This window comes from Neofelis nebulosa, chromosome 16, assembly GCF_028018385.1.
Source record: "Neofelis nebulosa isolate mNeoNeb1 chromosome 16, mNeoNeb1.pri, whole genome shotgun sequence".
Lineage (NCBI taxonomy): Eukaryota > Metazoa > Chordata > Mammalia > Carnivora > Felidae > Neofelis > Neofelis nebulosa.
The window spans coordinates 40,222,936-40,240,376 of record NC_080797.1 but is presented as its reverse complement, the minus strand read 5'-3'; the positions used below and the strand labels follow the sequence as shown (position 1 = coordinate 40,240,376).

At 58.7% G+C, this 17,441-nt stretch overlaps 1 protein-coding gene across 1 annotated transcript; it reads right to left on the bottom strand.

Annotated features, from left to right (window-relative positions):
* Positions 1-478: 478 nt before the first annotated feature.
* Positions 479-17,098, bottom strand: PDK2 (pyruvate dehydrogenase kinase 2). The gene is made up of 11 exons (XM_058705022.1): positions 16,860-17,098; positions 14,832-14,973; positions 7,582-7,653; positions 7,003-7,187; positions 6,127-6,216; positions 5,836-5,913; positions 3,348-3,424; positions 3,157-3,255; positions 2,885-2,992; positions 2,147-2,260; positions 479-1,568 (listed from the first exon to the last, which is right to left on the bottom strand). Exons 1-11 carry the CDS (start codon positions 16,975-16,977, stop codon positions 1,428-1,430), a joined length of 1,224 nt encoding a protein of 407 aa, XP_058561005.1. The 5' UTR covers positions 16,978-17,098; the 3' UTR covers positions 479-1,427.
* Between the last annotated feature and the right edge of the window lie 343 nt (positions 17,099-17,441).

The window sequence follows — 17,441 nt, the reverse complement described above, 5'->3', positions numbered from 1 at the left end:
CCCTTTGCTCCTCTCTGCTGTCTGTGCTGGGAGAGGGGCTTCAGAGGAAACTGAGGTACGGGGGCACTGCACCATCTGCGCCTGTTGGAGGGGCTGGTGGGGAGGGTGGAAGGCACCCAGGCCTTTGAAGCTATCAGGAGCTATGTGGGTGCCCACCTGCATGTGAAGGGGGGGGTGGTACTCAATTTATTTCAATAAACACTTATGATGTGCCAGTGACCTTTGTCTGCCCCAGGCTGGGTCGGGAGGCTGCGCTGGGCCCTGAGTGTGGTGGGGTGTCAGCAGGCGTTGTACTGTCGGGCGTTCTGAACGGATGGCTTTGCCTGGTGCTGTGCTCGTGGTAGACACTGAGTCATGCCCTGGGCCGGGTGTCCTGAGCGCGTCATACGGTAGTCACAGGGACCGCAGTGTCTGCGTGTGTTGTTTATGCATGTGGATCTCCTTCCCCCCCGCCCAGGAAAGCAGCCAGGACACGGTCTCATTCAATCTCCTCTTTACTGTGGATGTCACGGTCATCATCACAGCCACTAGGAGGAACACACAACTTTAACCCCCTGTGTGCTAAGGGGAAGGGTGGGGGCTTTCGGGGCTATAAAACTAGCTATGCACATAGAGCATTCTAGGGAGAAAGCCACCCCAAGCACCTGCGTGTCCAGGCACAGTGGGAGGTGGGGTCTGGAGCTCAGGTGGAACCGTGTGGGTGTGGGGCCGGCAGGTGGGTGTGTGCATGTGAGGACATGCCAGGGGAGGGCTTAGGAGGTGCCTGAGGGGCTCTGAGAAGCTTGGCTGAGGGCACCTGATCTCTGGGGCCTCCCAGGGTCTCCCACTTTAAGGGTGAGCCCTGGGTGAGAACTCCCACCTCCTAACCTTGACCTTCAAAGCTCCGGGTGGAGGGAGGCGCTGTCGGACCAGGTCCCCAGCCAGGGGCCCAAGGATGCAACCTCCTTTCTCCACCCGGGGACGCCCGGCTCCTTCCTAATGCTGACACTGGACGAGGGCCAGGGTGCCTGCACGGGCTGGGGGAGGAGGAGAAGGCAAGCAGGGTGTCCACTTGGAAGGTCAGGGCCGTGGAGGGCAGTGAGGGGGACCCAGGACCCCTGGCAGCAAAGTGGCAGCCCTGGTCTCAGAAGGAGGACTGCCATGGAAACAGCTCTGGGACACCCCATCAGGATGGAGACAGTCCCCCGTCCTCAGGCATCGCCCCACCGAGCCTGAACACCAGGGAGACTACTTAGGGGTCTCCGTGGAGACAGAGATTGGCACTTAGGGGCCCCCCACGGACTGGTCACCATGATTTCCACAGAGACAGAAGCTGGTCATCAGGGAGAGCCTCCCCCCCACCTGGGGGGGGCTGGGGAGGGTCACCGTGGTGGCCAGTCCCAGGGACAGCAGTCCATCCTCTCAGGTGCAGGGGAGCGAGGCGGCCCCTAGCTGACACGGTAGGTGGACGTGTTCTTGGGCTCCGTGCTGGGCACACACCAGTCGCCCGCCTCCTGGATGGTCTGGTAGTGACGCCAGGCTGACTTGTTGTAGACGGGCAGGCGTTCCACGGAGTCCGTGGACAGGGCCTGGAGAGCACTAGGGTCAGCTCGTCCCGCTTCCCAGCACCTCACCCACTCCTCAGGAGATTGCCCTTTCCCCCCGGGTGGGTTGTGGTGGCCTCTGAACGTGACCATGTCTGAGTCAGCCCAGCCAGGTGCCAGACACTGGCTGAGACAACTGACCCTGGCCCACAAAGACCCACGAAAGGACCTGTCCCTTCTGTGCCTTGCTCCTGCCCATTCAGGGTGGCTGCTCACTGAAAGGGTCAGGGAGGCAGAGGGAGGGTAGGCTATGACCTTGAACAGGGTCACGGACGCTGGGCCTCAGTCTCTTCCTGAGCTAAATGACAAGTTCTCTATGGTACGCCCCTTCCTCCTGGGTGTAAGAAGTCAAAGGCCCCCAGAACAGGGGTCTTGGTCATAGACCGTGGACTTCCTTAAATTGCCTGCCGGGTTGGGAATGCCTGGGGGTTGGGGAACTACAGCTTTGCTCTGATTCTCGGTCTGGAATGGGGAAAGGACTGAGGGGATGGAGAAGAAACCCAACAGCAGGCCGACACGCCAGGAAACCCCACAAGCCGGGCCCTGCGGTCTAGTAGCCTCACCTTGAGGTAGATGACAGCATCGGTCCCAAAGCCCTCCATGGAGAAGAGCTGCAGGTCTCCCTGGAAGTACTTGGCATAGAGGCGGGAAATGGGGAGCCCGTACCCGAAGCCAGCCTACAAGGGGGCAGCAAGGGAGCGTGATGCGGAGGCTGGTGCTGGGCCTCCTGGAGCTGCAGGGACCCATGTGCCGAGGTGGGGTTAGGGCCAGGGGATTCCCGGGAGCCCCCAGGGGTGAGGGAAATGGGTCTGGTGGAGCCAGAGAGGCTGAGCCGTCTCAGCTGGGGTCGGTAGGAGGCAGGGGAGGCAGAGGAGCTCGGCCCTGGGAGCCAGTGGGTCTGGACAGGTCCAGGGCTCCCTCCCGTTCCCACACCTCCTGCTCTGCTGGGAAGGCAGGGCGGTGCTGGAGAGTGAACAGAGCAGAGAGAGAGGCAGTAACTTCGTGGGGCCCTAGTGTGAGAGGGAGAGTTGAGGAAAGGTGACAGACAGATACCCGCAGGTCAGGTCAGAAGGCAGCCACAGGCTGGGGGGTGGGGGAGGGAGTGGGAGAGGTGCCCTCCCCCGCACCCCAACCCCCCAGACTGGGAAAGGTGACTGACACCACACACAGCCATACAAGAACAAAGACCACGGGAATCGAGGAGGCAAGTGATGGGGACAGTGACTGTTTGATGAGGTGAAAAGACAGGCACGCTTTAGGAGGTGGGGGCGGGGGGGGGGACTGGAGAGAAGCCGTCTCACCAGCGGGGTCCCTCCAGTGCCTGGCTGGGGGGTGGGGGCTGTGGAGTACATGTAGCTGAAGAGTCGCTCGATCTTCCTCAGGGGGACTCCCCCACCCCGGTCACTCATCTGGGGGAGACGGATATGTCGTCAGTGCTCACGCCGCCCACACCCCGACACCCCTGACCCTCTCTTGGTCGTCCCCATCCCCAGGGTCTTCTCTGAGCCCATCTCATGGTGGGAGGGAAGTTCCCACCCCACTGTCCTCCGGCCCCAAACCAAGAGCCACATACTTTGATGGACAGATCTTCCTCACCCAAGGCCACCATGACCTTGATAGGTGGGAGGACAAGGCTGGACTCATGGCTTTCCACAGTTGCGCGCATGGCATTCTGTGAAGGGAAAGGGGGAAGTGATGAGTGGGAGCAGCCTGGCCCAACCACCCCCAACCCCACAGAGGGAGGGCCATCCCCCGCCCCCTTACCTTGAAGAGTTCAAAAAGCATGTGGTAGAGGTGGGAGGGGACATAGACCATGTGAATTGGCTGTTTGGAGTTGGAGGCTGTGGGGAAAGTCAAGACCAAGGATCAGAAAACTGTCGAGAGGTCACCATTCTGCATTCATTCACTCAGCACCTAGGACCCAGCACTCAACCACCCATCTATCGTCCAACCATCTGCTGGGCCACCCATCCGGCGATTGTTCATCCAGCTGTCCATTCATTCGGCGTCCGTTCAACCATCTACCTATTCATATGGTATCCATCCATTATAAAATGTCCGTCCATCCATCTGTTCATCCATCCATCCAACCACTGATGTTTAATGGTCAACATTTATGAATTCCTCCAACTACCCATCCAGTGTCCATTCAACCGTCCAACTGTCCCTCAACTACGCATCTATTCAAACATCTATCCTTCTCAGTTATCCATGCATTCAGAGGGTACAGATCCATCCTGCTCTTGATCCACTGTTTATCGAGCCACCCATCCATTCAAGAAGTATCTATCCATCCTATATCCAGCCTCCTAGCATTCACCCGGACACCAGAATCCCTGGGAGTCCTTTTTTTTTTTTTTTAATGTTTATTTATTTTTGAGAGAGAGAGCACAAGTTGGGGAGGGGCAGAGAGAGAGGGAGACACGGAATCTGAAGCAGGCTCCAGGCTCCGAGCTGTCAGCACAGAGCCCGACGTGGGGCTCGAACCCACAAACCAGGAGATCATGACCTGGGCCGAAGTCGGATGCTTAACTGACTGAGCCACCCAACGGCGCCCCCTGGAGAGATTTTTTAATCCAGTGGGGGGAGGGGAGAGGTGCTGCACGTGACTCTTAGAGCAGCACTCTGCCCCTCAAGAATCGCTCTGGCCTGGAGAGTTTCTTGGTGGTAGGGACCGGTGTCTTTTCCAGGTACCTGGCACAGAGCTTTGTAGCAGGAACTCAAAAAGTGTGCGGTGGATTAAGGAATGAAGGCATCCCAGGCCCTGCGCTGGGCAGTGGGGCATAAAGTTGAATAAAATTCAGCCCTACCATCTTGGAAATTCAAGTCTGGACAAACACACAACTGACTTTCACATTGGGTGTGGTACCCAGAGCTATGTGCCAGGCCCTGAACTTGACCCCAGGGATACTGAGATAAAGTAGCCTGTCTCTGCCCTTCTATCTTTGTCCCCAAGGAATTCAAACAGAGGTAGGTGGGTGCCTAACCATGTTTTCTAGGAGGTGCAGGAAGGCTTTTCCAAGGACCTGAACTTGAACTGGGCCTTAAGGATGTGGGCGGCATGACTTCCAGGCATGAAATACCTACCTAGGTTTCTGGAACCCAGGTAGGGGGCGGCTAAGGAGCAGGTGGGGGAGGGGAAGGGTATAGAAACTTCCAGATCCCTGATCGCCCTTTCTCCTATGCCCCTGATTCATCAGCAGGTCCTGGCCTATTTCTTTTTATCAAATCTACCCTCTTTTTTTCGTCTCTGCTGCCTTGCCCTCCCGTGGATTCCTGCAGTGACCTCCTAACCGGTCTTCCTGAGGTCTCACCCACCCTCTCCAACCTCTAAATATCTTCACAACGTAAGTGAGACCCTGGCATCGCTGTGTTTCAAATCCTCCGATGGGCTTCCCGCTGCACCCAAAATCCCAGCTCCTGTCTGTGGCCATGGGCCCTGCGTGCCCTGGCCTCTGTCTCCAACCCCTTCCCGCCCATCTCCCAGCCCACTCACTGGTCCTGCTGGTCCCTGACCACCCCATCCAAAGTAGGACCCTTGCAGCCACCTTCTTGTACCCCCTCTTGCCTTCCTCTTTTGGTAATAGACACCCCCTCCCCCAAAGTTTTAACGGGCACATGGCTGCCCAGCTAGACTGAATTCCCAGGCTCCCTGGCAGCCGGGCATGGCCAGGTGACTTAGGGGAGTGACTGTCCACCCCCTGAGCCCTGCCTTCTACATCTTCTTCCCCTTCTCCAGCTGGAACTGAGACCTCAGGGTGGGTGGCCAGCTCTGACTGTTCTGCCCCAGGGGCTGGAGAGGGGGAAGCCTCTCTTTTAATTAAGCCACTGTTGTCTGGATTCTGGAAGGGCAGCCAAATTGATACCCTATCAAATACACCGCTCCTCGCCATCGCTGTCATGTGACCTCATCTTGCTTCCTCCCCATCACTTGTCACCATCTGAAATTAGCTTGTTTATTATTTGTTCACTGGCTAACACCCAGCACCAAGAACGTAGCCTCCACGAGAACAGAGTGCCTCGCCTGGGGTGTTTACGGCCTAATAAGTGCTTAATATAAATTAGTAATGATACTACTACTAATAAGTCAATACTAGCTCTGCTTCTGCCCCATCCAGTGCTTTTCCTTCCCCACCCCCCCACCCCCAATTCTTTTCCTGACTCTCCCATATCACCTTCTACTCCGGAGCCCTTAGACAAACACACACACACACACACACACACACACACACACACGGCCTTGTTCACTCACTATTGATCTCTTGGATCTCCAAGTCAGGGGAGGCCATGTAGTACTTGTCACACAGGAGCTTGGCCATGTCATAGGCATCTGAGAGAAGAGAAGGGCCATTTAGGGAATGGGGCGGTGCCGGTAGGCAGCCGGCCCTCTTGGCACTGGCTTGGCGGGGGTGGGCATCGCTAACATTACACCCAAGGGGACGAGGCCCCCACCCGCCAGGGAGTGGCTCAGCCTCGGGCCAGATGGCCTGAAGGGGGTCTCTGGGGCTCCTCTGTGTGGGCCAGCACGGTGGGGACGGCTTACCCTTCACCACCTCGGAGACGTTGCAGTTGGGGTCGATGCTGCCAATGTGTTTGGGGTGGGCCGGGTTGGTGCTGCCGTCAAAAATCAGGGCTGTAGGCAGGAAGGAAGGGTGCTGTCCGTAGGGCTCCCCTCTGCCCCCAGGGCTCTCTGACTCCACCCCTACGCTTAACACCTCTCCCCCCCACCTCCTCCCCGTCTGGACTGTTTGCAGACCTGAAGTCTGCTCAGAGAGCCTCCTCCCCCACACAGCCCACATTACATTTCTTCCTCCTTCTGCTACACCACTTACAAAAGTGATTTTCCCCGTCCCGCATCACAAATGATCTGAGCATGAGGAACTCATTTGATTTTCAACTGGTTACAATCTCTCAACAGTCACAGTGAATACTTTGGGACTGGGAGACTCGGAACAGCAAACTGTTGCCGGAAGTACTAGAGAGGGTTTTTAATTTATTAATTTTTAAAAAAATTTTTTTTTCAACGTTTTTAATTTATTTTTGGGACAGAGAGAGACAGAGCATGAACGGGGGAGGGGCAGAGAGAGAGGGAGACACAGAATCGGAAACAGGCTCCAGGCTCCGAGCCGTCAGCCCAGAGCCCGACGCGGGGCTCGAACTCACGGACCGCGAGATCGTGACCTGGCTGAAGTCGGACGCTTAACCGACTGCGCCACCCAGGCGCCCCGAGAGGGTTTTGACGAATACCACACGGGACAGTGTGTAGGGAGGGAACATGATTTTGCATCCTACACACACGGAGAACAACACGCCTCATTGCTGCCGTGTTCCTTCTCCGCCGTGGAGCCAGGATCCCTCTTTCGGGTCCTGAGCCACCTCCCCCCCCCCCCCCCCCCCCCCCCCCCCCCCCCCCGCTCACTGTGCTGGTTGATGAGCATGCGGATGGAGATGCGGCTGAGGTAGAAGCGGTCCAGGAAGTACTGGATGTTCTGGTTGGAGACCGGGTCGTCGCCGTAGGTGTCCTTGTACTCCAGCACGCCCTGTGCCATGGTGGGCACCACGTCGTTGTGGCGGTTCCGGATGGTGATCAGGGCATCGGTGAACCTGCAGGGCACGGCGGCTGTCGGCCCCCCGCCCTGTCCCAACCCTGGGGCCCCCTCGGGCTCCTCCCCACCTCTGATCTCCTCTCCCCGAGTCTTCATTCACTCGGCACTTCCCAACCTGGCAGACACACGGTGCCTTCCCCACTGCTTCCCAAGCCTGCCCTGAATCTCTCACCGCTTGTCTGACAGCTGGGAACTCTTCACGGGCAGGGGCTCGGATCCCCCAACCAGACTCAGGGACACCGAGGCCAGGGGCCAACTCCCCCCTCAGACTAGATATCCTTGAGGACAGAGGTCATTTCTTCTATCCTCTTGGCATTTCCGCATCTGGGTTGTGACCCCGAGCCCCCTCGCCTGCACCTGCCCTCCTGCCCCCGGTGGAGGCCCTCACTCACTGGCTCAGGGTACAATGGTCCTCGGGGTCTTTGTCCAGGAACTCCATGATGTCCAGGAGACTTTGGACATACCTGTGTGCAGTGGGGGAGGGGGGACATGGCCTCAGCTCCAGGCCAGGCCTGGCCCGGCCCCCCTTCCCACCTGACAGCTGGCCCCATGCCTGCCCTGCCCCTACGGTGGGCGGCACCCGGACGGCACTGGTCGACAGGCCGCACCACACTTTTTCCCAATGCGTTTCATCTGTATGCGAATCTCCCTGACAACACAGTAAGTTATGCAAGAGCATCTCTCATTTGCTGGTCCCGCATATAGCACCTTTGCTTTGGGATCTAAGAATGGCAGTCTCAGGAGGGCACTGGAGATCATCCCACGCCCGGGGCCTCATGGATTACGGACCAAGATTCTGCAGTGAGAGGAGGCTGGAGCAAGTCACTTAACCTCCCTGAGCGCCCCTTCACGGAAACCGACTGTAACATCTGACCTGTCGGGTTGCTGTTTCATCCCACGGGGCACGGCTGGCCAGCCCGGGGCATGTCGGAGCCCAGGCTCAGTGAGGATTATAGCCTAACACTCTGGGCTGGGCACAGGAGCCGTGCAGTCTGCCCAGGGGAGTGGATTTTGAAGGGCAGGTGGGAAGGACACAGGAGTGGGGCAGGCAGGCCCGGCCCTGGCCATGGGTGGGGCTGGAGCCCCCAGCGAGCCAGGAAAGCTCACTCCACTCCAAAGGCCCGACAGGGGTACGTGGCCGCCTGCTGCTCCCATCCGCAGGCCTCGTTGGGAGGCCAATTTCCTCAGGATCTACAAAAGAGCTAGGTAACCGGGGGAGTGTTAGGAAGTCCTGAACTCGGAGCAGCAGGGGACCGGCTGGTGAAAGGGAGTCAGGCCCACCCGTGGCAGCAGAGGGTATCAACCCAGAGCCTGAGTCAACCTAGAGCCCCTGTGAGCCGGGACCCTCGCTGTGCCCCGGCTGACATGCCCAGTCCACAGGCTGTTCTCCTGGGGAAGGCCACCAAGCAGAGCCTCTCTCCGGGAGAAACGCTTCTAGCCAGCAGGAAGGGGCTGCCTGGGGCAGAGGGCTGTGGGGCCCAACAGTCTCTAGGAGAGGCCCCTCTGCAGCAGGAGCATTCCTTTGTTCACAGTGCTTTGACCTTGACAGGTATGACGAGCAGGAATTAGCCCCGTTTCACAGGTTCCTCAACTGAGGCCTGAAGCAGCCGTACAGCTGGGAGGTGGTGTAAGAGAAGACTCAAGCCTCGGGCACTCTTGCCACCCCGTAGGGCCGTCTGCTCAAAATGCTCACCTCCGTGTCCCCGCGGGTCCCTCTGTGCAGAATACCCTTCCCCCTTCACCTACCAACCGCTGTCTTCCCTCTCTTGCTTCAGACAGTGGAAGAGAGAGTGGGGGAGCTGGCTTGGGGGCTTGCTCTACTGAGTTGCCGTCCCGGCTTTCCCACTTCATGGCTGTGTTGCCTGTGTAAGTCGTGCAGCCTCTCTGGGCCTGAGTTTCCGCCTCAGGAAAACGGAGGGTCTTGTACCTACGGCCATTGCTACCTTTCAGTGAGGGTCGAACGTGACCATTGGCCCAGCGCCTAGCACACGGTGAGCACTCTCTAGATGTGCGTCCTTGTCACGAGTGGAGGTTTAAATGTCGCGCTGGGCTTCAAATCCACGTCTGTCTGACTCCAAGTCCACACCGTGTGGCCAGCTGCCCGCCACCTACACTGGTCCTCACAGTGCTGGGGCCGATGTGATGGCGGCCGGCATTTCCAGGGGACCAGGCTCGGACAGGGCTCAGCCCTGTGCTTGCCTGCTCCCCTACGTTAGCCTCCGCGTTAACCTGGGAGCTAGGTGCTCCTGCTGCACCCATTCCACAGATGAGGGGGCTACCGTGCAGAGCAGGGCCTCTCTCCCTCTCTCTCTCTCTCTCTCTCTCTCTCGCAGGCTGTGTGTCGCCAGATCCCTGTTCCGCCCCCTCACCGCCATGCCCAGGATAAGCTTCACGCTCAGGATTCTGGGAGGGCGAGGGGATCTGGGGAGAACACCTGCAAGGGTGCAAGGCTGGGGTAGGTAGAAGAGAGGAGGGGGAGGAAACCAGCTGGGGAGTGGAGCCCAGAACCCCTGGGTTAGAACCCCTGCCAGCCTGCCTCGCAGGGCCTTTCCTTCCGGGGAGTAGTCCTCCCCGGTGGACTCTCGGGAGGGGAGAGGAGAGGATGGGAAGGATTTTCCCAGAGGACCCCGGCCCCCGCCTGAAGCCTTGCAAGGTCTGCTGCACCGGATGTCACGATCGGGTCCTAAAGGGAGAGGCACCGGGGAAGGAGTGAGGCTCGCTGGCTCCCGTGCTGCCCCCCCGCTCCGAGGGCCAGAGAAAAGAACTGGGCTTGGACCCGGGAGGCCCAAAAGAGGTGGTGCAACGACAGGCACACCACTTCACTTCCAGGTTTATCCGCCCCCGCAAACCCATGGCCAGACAGAGCAGGCCCAGCCGGCGGGGGCCCGACACAGCTGCCCTAGGGAAGGCCTGGGCCTGCCGACCTCAGCAAATCAGGCCCTGGGGCACCTGCCTTCTGGGGCCTTCTAGCCTGCCCAGAGCCCTGGATTTGGGAGGCGGGGGAGGGGTGGGGGTGGCGGAATGTGTGGCGAGGTGGAGGGGGCGAGCGCACACCATGCAGTAACGTCCACAGCCGCTGGGAATAAGAAGTGTGAACGAGGCCGTGGCCATTTGAGGAGGGGGAGGTGACAGACCTGTCCTGCATCGTCCAGATGGAAGCTGCTCTGTGGAGGGGTGCTGGGTGCAGTCCCTGAGCCAGGCAGACTCGGGTCCTGGGGCTACAGAAGCCGCTGAGCCGCTCAGGTCCCCGGCTATAAAGTGGGGTTCACGGCAATAGCACTCTGAGGTTCTCAGTCTCAACTCTGATCCTGGAAGGAGTGGGTGAGGGGGTCGGTGACGATTTGGCCCCAGCCCCATGCCTGGGGTACGGCGGGCCCTGGGTTCTCAAGGGCTGTGGTTCCTGTAGGGTTGGGGTGCGGGGTCTACACCTCACTGACGGGCAAGGGAGGTTCATGAGAAGGTGCTGGCCATACGGCCCCCGGCCCCTTTCCCTGCCACCCCTTGGTGGCAGAAGATTCTTAACCTCACTTCAGTGGCGTGCCTGTCGTTGCACTACCGCTTTCGGGCCTCCCGGGTCTGAGCCCAGTTCTTTTCTCCGGCCCTCGGAGCGGGGGGCAGCACAGGAGCCAGCGAGCCTCACTCCTTCCCCGGTGCCTCTCCCTTTAGGACCCGATCGTGACATCCGGTGCAGCAGACCTTGCAAGGCTTCAGGCGGGGGCCGGGGTCCTCTGGGAAAATCCTTCCCATCCTCTCCTCTCCCCTCCTGAGAGTCCCCTACCTTCTGGAAGCACACGCCTACCAGCGCCACGCCCTCTTCCTTGGGCTGGCTTTCTCTCCTGCTCCGTGTTCAGCATCCCCAGGCGGCACACATTCCGATAAGGGGAGCCCTACTGTCTGTGGAGGACTCGCTTCGTGAGTGTGGAAACCTCTGATCCACGTCGCTGCCCCCCCACCCGCCCCGGCCAAACACAGCACTCTTCCCCTCCCCTCATGAACGCAGCCACCAGGTCACACGGCCGCCGCTGGAGTCCCGGCTCTCTCACCAACAGCCTGAGTGATCTCACACCTGTGTCTTCACCTCTCTGAACCTCAGCCTGCTCATCTATGAAATGGAGATAAAAACAAGGCCTCCTTCCTCGGGCGGTCGGGAGCGCTAAGTGCGGGAACACACGGACATGCCTAGTTCCTGATGCACAGCAGGCCCTCTGGGTCTGTTTGCTTTGGTCATTGCCATCACTATTATTACCACATTGTCTAAGAGAACCTCGGCCACAGTCACAGATCTTTGGCCTGGAGGGACTGCCGCCCCGGAGCTCGGGGCATCTAACGGTGGCATCTGCCCTTAGAACCGGGATGGATGCCCATTTTACGGGGGAGGAAGCCGAGGCTCAGGGAGGCCAGAGCCTTGCCAAGGGTGAAGGGTCCAGCAAGCAGCAAAGCCAAGCCTCAAAGTCAAGTGTGCTGACACCGACACCAACGACCAGGGCTTTCTACTCTCTTCCAGTCGCTTCCAAAACAGGTGCCCTCTGCACCAGGTCTGTCTGGTTGAAACAATTTATCAGGTTTATTTAAAACCAGGAATGCTCGGGGTGCCTGGGTGGCTCAGTAGGTTGAGCCTCCGACTTCAGCTCAGGTCACGATCTCACGGTCCGTGAGTTCGAGCCCCGCGTCGGGCTCTGGGCTGATGGCTCAGAGCCTGGAGCCTGCTTCCGATTCTGTGTCTCCCTCTCTCTCTGCCCCTCCCCCGTTCATGCTCTGTCTCTCTCTGTCTCAAAAATAAATAAACGTTAAAAAAAAATTTTTAAAAAAACAAAAAACAAAACAAAAAAAAAAACCAGGAATGCTCAGCTTGTCCACATTGACCCTCCACCCTTGCCTAGACTCTCTCGGCAGCTGAGAAACTCGCTAGCTATTGCCACATCTTAGCACCACTGCCTCTGATCGCATTTGTACAGGCCTCTCCCATTTCCCAAGGGACGGCATTTCCTCCCTACCCATCAGACTCTGAGGACAGTGGCCCTCCTGCCAGGCTCCTTGGTATGTTGTCCCCCTGCTGTCGTGCGAACCCTGCCCACCTCCACCTCTGCATCCAAGCTCCTGGAGGAGGTATGCACTCTCTCACAGGCAGCCACCTCGTCCCCATCGGAAAGTCCTTCCTCCCCTCAGACTTCAGCTTCTCTTGCTGTGGCCGATGCCCGTTCTCTGGAAAAAAAACCTCAGCAGGCTTCTCTTCAGTGCACCAGGACACTCACTCTAGCAATCCCGTCGCCTGCTCTCCTGTGAGTTAAATCATCCACCGGGAGGGGTTCTCTCTTGTCTAACTCCGTTCCCACCTTCTGTTGCTGGACACCACTTCCAAGCTTTTGGGGAAGAAAAGCCAGGCCAAGCCCACCCATGTGCAATTCATTTTCAGGAATGGCCTGGGCAGGAGCCTGGGGGCATCACGGGCAGTTCAGCAGCTCCCTGCTCCCCTACACCCTGACATACATCCTCCAGCTCTCCTAGGAACACGGCGTCCCGGGAGGGGCACGAGAGGGCCTGTCTTGGAGTCAGGGACCTGCTGGAGAGGCAGTCAGCCAGTCAGCCGGGCAGAGCCGGAGGAGGAGTGGGGGACCAGATGGCACCTTCTGTCTCCTCCCTGCGACTTCCACACGCCCCATGGTGGGAAATGCTGGCTGGCTCAGATGTCCTGCACCTCAGAGGGACAGGGCCCAGCGAGGGGTGACCTGGTGGGGCTATAGGAAGACCAGTTTCCGCCCTCCTCCCCCCACCCCCCTTCACAGCTTGTATCCAAAGCACTACAGGCACAGAGTGAGGTCTCAGAGGCCTGCCTCTACACCTTGGCACTGGCAGTTCCAAGGCCTGGAATGCCCTTCCCTTCCTTCTAGTTCTAGGCTCACGGAGGCACCCTATAAGGCCCAGGGATGTATTGCCTCCGCTACGCGTCCATTTCAACTTCCCCACAACTTTCTGCTTCTTTTTCTAAATGTTTGTTAATTTTCAGAGAGAGAGAGAGAACATGTGCATGCGAGGGAGAGGGGCAGAAAGAGAGAGGGAAAGCGAGAATCCCAAGTAGGCTCTGTGCCACCAGCGCAGAGGCGTGTGCGGGGCCGAAACCCCTGAACCAAGATCATGACCTGAGCCGAAATCAAGAGTCGCCCAATACACTGAGCCACCCAGGCAGGTGCCCCTTCCCCACAACTTTCTGACTCAGTGTGCACCTTCGATGTGCCTGGCCTTGTGCACAAAACGCTTTCCTTACTGTGCCTCATTAAACTGGAGAAAGTCCTGCGTATGCCTATCCATGCGTAGCAAAAATGCTGGAAAGGCACCAATAAAACCTTATGAAACGCTACCAGTGTTTGGTTACGGGGTGGAGGGTATTTGGGTACGGGGTGGGCTGGCATTCTCTTCTAGATGCTTTTTCGTGTTTTCCAAATGTCAAAGTGGACATGTTATACTTCTACAATGAGGAGAAAAACCTAACCGATGTTACTTTTGAATAATATTTTGGTTCTTGGGGGCGCCTGGGTGGCTCAGTCAGTTGAGCGGCCGACTTCGGCTCAGGTCACGATCTCGCGGTGTGTGAGTTCGAGCCCCGCGTCGGGCTCCGTGCTGACGGCTCGGAGCCTGGAGCCTGCTTTGGATTCTGCGCCTCCCTCTCTCTGCCCCTTCTCTCGGTCTCTCAAAAATGAACCAACGTTAAAATTTTTTTTTTAATATTTTGGTTCTTAAGTAAAAGTAACTCTTCAGCAGCTCATTGCTCCCACCACTACCTGTGGAGCTCTTAGTTTACCCACTCTGCTCCCTACCAGATCACAGGCTCCCTGAGGGCAGTTGCTGCTGCTGTTTTCCCGTACCCAGCATGGCCCTGGGCTCACCGCAGGTGTGGACCCATGCTCCTGAATCCAACAGGGATCCACAGCCACATCACACCATTGCCAGAAGAGCTAGCAAAGGGCTTCTGCACAGGTACCACCAAAGACCAACAATGATTAACCACTTTCGTGCCCCTTACAAACTCCTGCTTGTTCTTCACGTGACTGGCCATTGATTGATGCCATCCAGTTACTTAACCTGGGACAGAGTTCTAGAGTGACCTTTGCTGAGGATTTCCCTCTGCTACTGCTACAACTTTTGGTCCTTGCCCCTCCAAAGTTCTTGGGGGCAGGTACTATGCCTGGGTCTGAGCGTTTCCCAACATCCAAAACAGTCTGACTTGTAGCTTGGATTACATAATCTGAAAATTCGTTTCTTTCTGTTGCCCTGGCCCTACAATGTTGCCCCAGATAAACGTTACCCGGCAGGTGCTGGCTTTTCAGAACCAGGGCCAGTGGCGAATGGCGACATGAGCTTGGTTTGGGTTTTGGCTGCGAAAACGATTTCCCAGGGGGATCCTGGGTTTCCAGAGGAAGGAGAGTGGTTAAGTATAGGGATGGCCCACAGGCATGGAGGCTAGGAGCTTTGTCTTGGCCTCGCATTCCACTTGACCTTGGCAACTCTCTAGCCTCTTGGAGTCTCTGTGCTTCCCCACTGTCCCCACCTCCCTCAAGGCTGCTGGAAGCACAAAGACTCCATCTCTGAGTCCAGGGGCATCTGGCAGCGGCATGGGCAGTGGAGTGGGAGTGGCCAGGGGTCTCACCAGCTCTGGACCAGCTGTACCGAGGGCGTGCTCAGCACCCGGTCGGGAAGCAGGTTAATCTCTTTCATGATGTTGGCCAGGCGCACGGGCAGCTCCTGCCTCAGGAAGGTGAATGAGGTTTTCTCACAGGCATTGCTGGACCCTAGAGGGAGAGAGAGAGAGAGAGGGGAGCCCACCCAGCTGCAAACCACTGGAGCCACTGATCATCTCAGGGTCAGGTGGAAAAAAATCCTTCATTTCCTGAGAGTGCAGAGAAGTGACCAGGGGCACAAAGCAAAGCAGCTCTCCTAAGCCCCTGCACTGTTCTCACCTCCATACCACTCCTCTGAACCCGCTTCAAGCTTGCGTCCTCTCCCCAGCCCCCACTGACCCCTGCTTGCCTTCTACCACAGGGGACAGGGCCACTCCCAGGCACTCTTGAAGCCGCCTCTGGCCTAAGCGACCTCACTTTGTGTCTTTCTGTCTCTCTTAGCAGAAGCTCCAACTGCAGAGTAGAGGGGGTGGGGTGGGGCTGATCCAGGTGGGCAGAGGAGCCAGGGAAAACCACCCCTTCCCGGGGCTGGAAATGGCCGAGGGGAGCTAAGCCTGGTCCATCGCAGCTGCAGGGGCCCAGTGTCATTGTGGGCCCAGTCCGTCCTCACCTAGGCTGGTCTTGATGACCACTGTAGAGTTGCTCCTGCATTAATGTCTGCCTGTGGGGCAAACAGGGCCCAGGCTTGGGAACCCAAATACCTTGGTCCTTGGTCTGGCGTCAAGATGAAGACCAAGTGATAGACTAAGGCCATGGCCTAGGGTCAGAAGACCTAGACTCGAGTCTAAGTTCTGCTCCCAACTCTGCCACCAAGGGCATGTCACCGTCCTTCTGAAGATCTGTTGCCCCCACTGTACTACAAGTGGACCCAACCCTACTATGAGCCCCACCTAGCCCATTTCTATAACTGGGGTCTAGTTTGGACCGGACAACTGCTGGTGGCTGGGAATGGGCCCAGGAGGCTTTCCTACACGGGGACAGCTCGAACAGGGCAGGGGGACAGGCAGACAAGTCCTGGGGAACAGGGGCCCTGTGTCCTGGCTGCCACCTCCCCACCCCCTCCCATCGGTGACGCAGCTGTAACTTGAGCCAGGCACTGTCTCTTCAACTCTTGAGAGACCTGGGCATCCCCTCCTAATCCCCAGCTGGCACCACGGAAATACATGTAGACAGACAGGGCCCACACAATGCCTGTTTCAGTCGCCACACTGGCACAGCTTTGCTTCTGCTCCAGAGGCACCCCCAGGGCGCTGCTGGTGGGTGATCCTGGCCCAGAAACCTAGGGACAGCCAAGGCTGCAATCTCCTGACTCCACCTCATGGTGCCCCAGGCCTTGGCCCGGTTGGGGACAGGGAGCCAGGCCCAAACAGATTTGCTCTTCAAGTGTCCTTGCCCACTGGGACAGCTGGGGGCCAGCTCCTTCAGCGGGTAGAGGTATAGGGACCAGCGACCTCCCTCCTGTTGACACTTTCTGAAAGAGCCTGGGTCCCACCTGACCCCAGGGTGCCCAGCCCAGCCCAGGTCTTCTTCCAGATGGTTGCACCTCCCAATCCTGCCTTGTTACTGCCACCAGCATCCCCGCCCTATTTCCTCTCCAACTCCTACCCTTTGAGCCACTAGGGCAACCACCGTTAACCCTTTCTGTCTGGATATATGCCACTCCCTTCCTGCCCTAACATCATCGCCTCATTGCCCCTTACTCCAAGACCGATCGCAAAGCCCAGCAAGACACTGGACCCCTCCTTGTCAGTGCTCCCACTTCCCATTAACGACCTAGTCCAGAGCTCTTCCCCAGGGCACCGTAACCCTTTCAGGGCCAGCACGCCCCCCCCCCCTTTAACCCTTTCCTGCCTGGTACCCTTCCAAGCAACCCTTCGCTGTCACGCAGGGCCTTTCTTCTCCTCCGCATTGATCCTTCAAGACCAGGGCTTCTTCACTTACCGCCCCCCGGCGCCCCGCGGGCCCCCGCGGCCAGCCGCCCCCCGCGCACTCCGTACCGAAGTCCAGAAACTGCTTCATGGACAGCGGGGACGGGGAGAACTTGCTGAAGTGTTCGATGTACTTGGGCGCCCCTGCCAGGGACGCATTTTTCAGCAGCGCGCGGACCCAGCGCATGGCGGCGGCGGCGGCGGCGGCGGCGGCAGCGGCCGCTGCTCGGGCCCGGGCTCCAGTCCCTCCGCGGGCAGCGCTGGCTCTAGCGGCGGCCCAGCCCCGCCCAGGGACTGGGGCCCGCGGTCTCCTCCCCGCCCCGGTCCCGGCAGTCCTCCAAGCCCCGGCCAATCGGCTCGTCGAGGTGCCCTGACGTCGCCAATGGCCGCTCACAAACAACCCCGGCAGAGCCAATCGCCTCTTGCCCCGGCACGTGGCTTCCCCTGGACCCGCCCCCTTAACCCGTCTCTGCTCGGCGAGGCCCGTTGTTTTCTTGGGTCGCACCGAGGGCCCGCCCCCCCGAGCGTTGGTTCCGCCCTTTCCTCCTCCGGGCCAAGCCCCGCTTAACCCCTGCCTCCCCAGAGGTCCGTTATTCCTCCTTTCCACTTCCCTTCCCGCGCTCTCCCCGAATCTCCTTCGCTCGCCTCCCC